General features: G+C 39.8%; 1 protein-coding gene across 1 annotated transcript in view; it reads right to left on the bottom strand.

The window, feature by feature from the left end:
* Positions 1-1,502: 1,502 nt before the first annotated feature.
* The window catches only part of LOC101859403 (fatty acid-binding protein, heart), a 12,449-nt gene continuing 7,067 nt past the window's right edge, over positions 1,503-6,884 (bottom strand). The window contains exons 4-6 of the mRNA XM_005097581.3: positions 6,394-6,487; positions 5,405-5,515; positions 1,503-2,298 (exon numbers count right to left, since the gene is read on the bottom strand). Of these exons, the coding sequence (XP_005097638.1) occupies positions 2,239-2,298; positions 5,405-5,515; positions 6,394-6,487 (265 nt within the window). The 3' untranslated portion in view covers positions 1,503-2,238. The remainder of the gene's footprint in view (positions 2,299-5,404; positions 5,516-6,393; positions 6,488-6,884) is intronic.

The following is a 6,884-nucleotide window of genomic DNA, read 5'->3' as shown; positions in this document are numbered from 1 at the left end:
TGTGTGTGTGTGTGTGTGTGTGTGTGTGTGTGTGTGTGTGTGTGTGTGTGTGTGTGTGTGTGGTGTGTGTGAGTATGTGGGTGTGTGTTCGCTTGTGTTTTGTTTTGTAAAAAAGTAAGTGTGAAAATTTTACACCTCCACCGACATAATGTAAATTATGATTTAGAAGACAGGCTTCAGTCCTTGCCTTCAGGGTAAACCCGGGCGGAGAAGGATACAACATCCGCAGAAAAACTGAAACGCTCAATAAAAAATTCTCCCCACTAAAGAATCAAACTCAAGTCTCCTGCATTTAAACCAAGAAATGCATTATAACAGCTACACCACAAACAACAGTTGTTTTGTTTTGTTTTGTTTTTTGTTGTTTTTCCCCCCCTGAAAAATAACCAAATGTGAACAAGAAACTAGTTGAGCGTTGCAATTACTATTTTGCCCATAGCTTAACGTTGAAAGCATAATTTCTTACTTTAGCCTCAAATTATACTATTGCATGCCACCAGCTTGTTCTATTGCTACCTCCCAGGAGGTCTTCGCAACAGCTTAAGGTTCGAGCACACCTATTGCTTGAAAAAATGGAGAGCAAAAAAAATCCATAAGTTGACTTCAGTCGTCATTTTGAACGAGCATCATGGTGAAATCAGGCGCTCTTAAAAATAATGAAATCACAGAAAACAGCATTTTTTCTGCTCGTTGTTGGGCATAATATTTTTTTCAATTTTGAATTTTTGAATTTTTGAATTAAAAATTTATTTTTTTTGGGAGGGGGGGGGGGGGGGGGGGTTGCACGTCACCTTTAATATGTCCCTTTATTGACAAATTTCTGGGTTGATTTTGCTTTAAAATCATTGATAAAAAGTTTTAGATGTCAACAAACTCTTGTATGTCGGCCTACTCGCTAATTTTACATGGGAAACCAGGCAACCCTCTCCTTCTTTAATCACAAATATCTCTACTTCTATTCAAGACAAATGGGTATTTCTTAAATCAAAAGCAAGACAAATTAACAAACTTTAAAAAGTTATCAATAGCTTACTATAATGTTAAAAAGAACAAATAATAATGAAAATAATTTTTGAGCGCCTGATTCCACCAGGTCATAAATGGTCGCTTTTAAGAACAAGCGGGCTAACCCAGATTTTGGGGGTTTCCAGAAATCTTAACCTACATCATAATTGGACATTGCTCTACCTATAGGAGAAGTTTGGTTTCATTGGTGTGTATATTTGTTAGGTTATAGAGAAAACTCTTCTTGTCTTTTAAAGAAACTGAACAAGGGGCAAAAACTTTACCTTCAATTTTCTCAAAACAGCATTTTTCGGGATAGCCCCTTTGTGCTTAAGACTTAAAAGCAACCAAATGATACACCCTTCATCCGGGGTTGGCCCTGACACATGGTCAAGTCAAACCTGGCCAACCTCCACGGTGACATGAATTGTGTCGATGGAGATATAAATATAACTTACATTTATTTCTCCGGTCGTAGATGTTAGTAATCAAATCGATTTCATTTTCGTTCTTTTAATGCGATGAATAAAACTATGAATGAAACAATTAGTTAATGTATTAACATGTATAGATGCCCGATCCAGGTACATGTACATTTTAAGCGTACAATCATTTGCACATTCATAAACACGTATTGCACAAAAACATGTACATATGTAAACATGCATTAATCATATGCCACAACATATTTGCCATTATTAGACTTTAATGAAAATTTTGGTCACAAACACCTAAATGTGAGACAACGTGGTGAAATCAGGCGCTCTCAAAATAATGAAATCAAAGAAACCAGCGTTTTCCCTGCTCGTTGACACCTTTTTCACTTAGTTTTTTTCTCAGCACTTTTTACGAGCATTTAAAAACACATTTCTGTTTGGATTTTACTGAAAAAACATTGATCAGAGGCACAAACGATGTGCATTTCAATTTGCAGTTTCCAGGGACTCACTCGAAGTCACCAAAGTTTGGCTTCTAAAGTCCCCCTGATTTTATCTCTACTACCAGGCCACCCCTACCTCATTTTGACACAATTAAGAGGCAAACTTGACTTTTCTTCAAAATAGATAGATATTTATTTAATCGGTAGCAAGATAACTAAAAAAGTTTTATGATAATACCAATAACTCCATATATATATATTATATATATATATTTATATGCCCAAAAACTGATGAGCGCGCCAGATTCCACTACGTCGTGACATGTAAATGAAACAGCTCAGGGAAATCCCGGTTATGCTTTGACTAGAGTCTGGTTACACTTCACATCAGGGGCAGCGTCAAATAACGTGGTCTGTGGATGGAGGGAAAGGAAAAGACAGTAGAGCAACAACAGCAATTGCAGCAGCAACAGCAACAACAACAATAGCAGCAGCAGAAACATCAAAAGCAGCAGCAGAAACAATGGAAGCAACAGCAGCAGTATAGTAACTTTAACAATAACAGCATCAGTGTCCGCAGAATTGATCCAACAATAATAATATTATCAAAACAACAATAGCAACAACAACAACAACATCGACAATCACAACGACAATAACAACACCAATGAAGACAACTTTACTTTTACTTTTTACTTTTATCCGCCGCTTATACCCTTTAGGGTGTCGCGGGAAGAAAGAGACGTCTCTCTGTCGCCAGCCAGAGAGCTTGGGTCAGGGGGATGGCGTGGGAGGTTAATGTTTCCCTGACTCCATCTATCCAGGTCTTTCTCCGTTGCCCTCTAGCCTTGTTGCCATCAAATTTTTTGTTGTAGGCACGTTGTGCTGGATGATGTGTTGGTAATCGTAGGAGATGTCCGAACCATTTGATTCTTTGGTGCTGGATGGGATGCATGACTTCATTTGTGCCCACCATTTATCGGTTTACAATTTCTAATTTTGTCTCGCCTGGTCTCATTTACTGCTTTTCTAAGGCATCGCATTTCACATGTTGTAATTCTTTGCTCTAATGTCTTGTCCATGTTTGGCATTGATAGGTAAGAATTGAGATGAATATGGTGTTGATCATTTTGAGTTTTGTTGTCATGGGGATATTAGGATGTTTCAGTAGTTTAGTAAGCTGGTAACTAACATGATTGGCATTTTGTACTCGTGTTTCAATTTCTCTGTTCAGTCGCCCTTCCTCTGTGAATATACTTCCAAGGTATTTAAATTCTTGGACCTATCTGAGACTGTTGTTGTTGATGTGTATCCTGAGTGGTTCTGGCTTTCTGCTTACTTTCATTGTCTCCGTTTTGTTGATGTTGATCTTCATGTCGTAGTTGTTACATTCTTCGTTTAATCTGGTGATGTGGTGTTGGAGACTTCGTTCATCTTTTTGTGCCAGGCTTTGGTCATCAGCGAAGAGTAATTCATTTAGGGCGTCTGATTCTGTGTTGGCCTCTTTTGTAATTCTTTCCATATATATGATAAATAGTAGTGGTGATAGGACACAACCTTGTCTTACTACGGATGCTATCTCGAAACATTCTGTGAGTCCCTCTGACATTCTTACTGTACTTATGCTGTTCTCGTAAATGGCATGCATGTTATCTAGAAGTGGGCCTCTTACAGTGTAGTTTTCGAGTTCTTTCCACCGCTTTCTTCTGTTTCCTCTGTCGATCGCTTTCACCTGGTCGATAAATACTATATTTAGTTCCCTGTTGTGTTCTTTTATCATTTCACACATTTGTCGTAGGGCAAATATTGCGTCGGTGCATCCTCTTCCCTTTCTAAATCCCATTTGGGCTTCACTCAAAAATGGTTCAACTTTGTGTCTTGCTCGCCATTCCAATATCTTGGCGAGCATCTTGCCCACATGGCTTAGCAGTGAAATGCCTCTATACATTCCACAGTCTCTCTTACTGCCTTTCTTCTTCCAGATTGGTACTATGACCGCTTTTTACCAGTCGCCGGGAACTTTTCTTTCTGTCTATGCTTTCTGGAAGATTTTTGTGAGCCATGTTATTCCAGTTTCACCACATGCTAGGATGGTCTCCGTGGTGAGCTCATCTATTCCTGCACTTCTGTTTTTTGGGCTTGTTTTAACTGCTCGTCTGACCTCTGATAGTAGGATGGTTGGTTCTTCTTCCTCTGGGTGACTGGGTTGGAATTCTTTGTTTGTTTGCTTTTGGGTGGTGTTCAAAAGTTCTGAGAAATATTCCCTTCATCTAGATTTGATTTTGGAGCTATCAATAATGGGGTTTCCTGTTTTGTCATTAATTATACCTGTAGGATCGTACGGTTCTTCTCTGAGCCTCATTGATTTTAGACTTCTGTAGAAGTCACGTGGTGATTTATGGCACAGTTCGCTTAGGTGTTCTCCTTATTTTGTCCATAATTCATTTTTTGATGCTCTAACAACTCTTTTGCAGTTCCTTCTTGCTAACCTGTACTGCGTGTAGTCGTTTCCGTCCTAGGATTTTATCCATTTCTGAAAAAGTTTCTTCTTCTCTGTGATGGCCTCTTTAACGTTGTTATTCCACCATGGTGTTCCCTTAACGTACCTTTCCCAATTCTCTTCTTTCCACATACTTTTATCAGTGTTTCTGTTCGTAAGTTTTTAAAGAGAGTCCATGTTTCTTCCACGTTCATAGAACTGGTGTCTCGGTTTTCTAGTCTCTGTGTGATCTCGTCCTCAACTTTCTGCACATTGCCCTCTTCATTGAGTTTTCGCAAATTAATTTTCTTTGAATGCTTCTTCTGTTTTCGCATGGGTCTTTTTTTTCTCTTTACTCGTCATCGTCACTGGTCGGAAATCTGTATCAAAGGTGATGTTTGGGATTGATCTTGCATCAGTTGTTTTTGTTCTATGGGCAATGAAGACAACAATGACCAAATAATAACGAGGATGATGATGGGGTATTTGAAAATGGAAATTTACTTTCAGGCAGACAGGAGGGTGGACTGATAGAAAGACAGACCGACAGATAGACAGACAGATAGACAGACAGACAGACAGACAGACAGAGGGTAAAGAGACAAACAGATAGTCCGTCTGTCTCTCAATGTACAGCTCTCTCTTAGTGATCCATGTGCTTCAGGTTTCTTAGAAGTAAGGTAATATTCCATGGATGGATGGATGGATAGATGTAAGAAGGGAGAGAGTGAGTAATGGATGGATGGATGGATGGATGGATGGATGGATGGATGGATGGATGGATGGATGGATCGATGGATGGATGGATGGATGGATAGATGGATGGATGGATGGATGGATGGATAGATGGATGGAAGGGGGTGAGGAATGGATGGATGGAGGGTTGGATGGAAGGATGGATGGATGGATAGATGGATGGAAGGGGGTGAGGAATGGATGGATGGAGGGTTGGATGGAAGGATGGATGGATGGATGTAGGAAGGGAGGGAGTGAGGAATGGATGGATGGACGGATGGATGGATAGTCTCTCTGTCTCTCACCGCCAACATTTCTCCACCATTCAGCTCCCTGGTTGTGGTCCACGTGGCTTCAGGTTTTTCGGGCACACGGTAATACTCCACCCATTTGCCACCCTCCATCAGCACTTTACACTGAAACCAACAACAATATTTACTGTAAATACAACAGAATCCACTGAAACCAAACACGATCAATCCTTTTCTTTTCCTTTGGTAAGTGTCTTACGGTGCTCGCAACAGCATAAGGTCATTTGAGCGTGCGGGACACATTAAACATTTTCAATTGGTAAGAAATTTTGAGAATTTTGCACCGGTTGCGGCTGAAGTCTACTCTCATCGATATTGGATCACCAAGGGATCTTTAAGGTGCGCAACTTTGCACAAGGAACCTTGAAGATTTTTCACACTTTTCCAAGAAGGCTAGGTGTTAGATCTTACCTACCAAGAGATCTTTAATTCATTATATCGGAAACAAACAATTATATAATTCATTATATCCGAAACAGAACAAAATCGGAAATGAAGAAGTATATTTACTACTGTGTGCATCAAAAGTCGCCAGACTGGACCGCACTGATCATGAAAGAGTTCGAGCTCTCATGTTCTCAAAACAACACACGTGTGGGTTGGCCGGTGCTTGGTGTTAGTTGACCGAACATTTACTAACATGTTGTCACATTTTATGTATATGACCAACATCAGCTGATCATACTACAGCATTACAGCAAAGACGACAACAACGACAACAACAGCAACAACAGCAACAACAATAACACCATAATCGTCCCCACAATCACTACCAATACCCCCATCAGTATCACAACAACCATCCCCACCACCACCACAACAACAACAACAGCAACAACAACAACACCAATATCATCAACAATACCACCACCACCAGCATCACAACATCAACACAATCACAACAACAACAACAACAACAACAACAACAACAACAACAGCTACAGCAGTAACAGCAGCATCAACAACATCATCCCCTCAAATACCTTAGCCTTGGAGCCGTCAGGCCCGGTGTAGTCAAACTCCTCCCCCAGCTTAAAGTTGAACTCCAGTTTTGGATTGCCGTAGTCCAGAAAAGCCCTATGGGGAAACAAGACTCAGTTATTAGAGTAAACAGAAACACACACACACACACATACACTCACACACACACACACACACATACACTCACGTACACACACAAACACACACTTCACCCAGGTGGGAATGGGTACACGCCATAGACAGCAAAAGATCTTGTCAGTATGTTAATGTTTTAGCCTCTACAAAATGGCAGCTTGCACTGTATGCTTTACAGGATGTTGAAATTGTTTCAGAATGCCATCAGATCTGCTAGAGTAATGATATAGATTGCAAAGCATATACAGTTTGCTGCTAAGCCGGAATTTGCATTGTACAAATTATGCTCTCTATTATCATCAATATTATTTTATCATTATTATCATCATAATCATTAATATTATTATAATTATTATTT

This window comes from Aplysia californica, unplaced genomic scaffold (genome assembly GCF_000002075.1).
Source record: "Aplysia californica isolate F4 #8 unplaced genomic scaffold, AplCal3.0 scaffold00158, whole genome shotgun sequence".
Classification (NCBI taxonomy): Eukaryota; Metazoa; Mollusca; class Gastropoda; order Aplysiida; family Aplysiidae; genus Aplysia; species Aplysia californica.
Note: the sequence above shows the minus strand (reverse complement) of the source record. Positions and strands in the feature narration are given on the sequence as shown.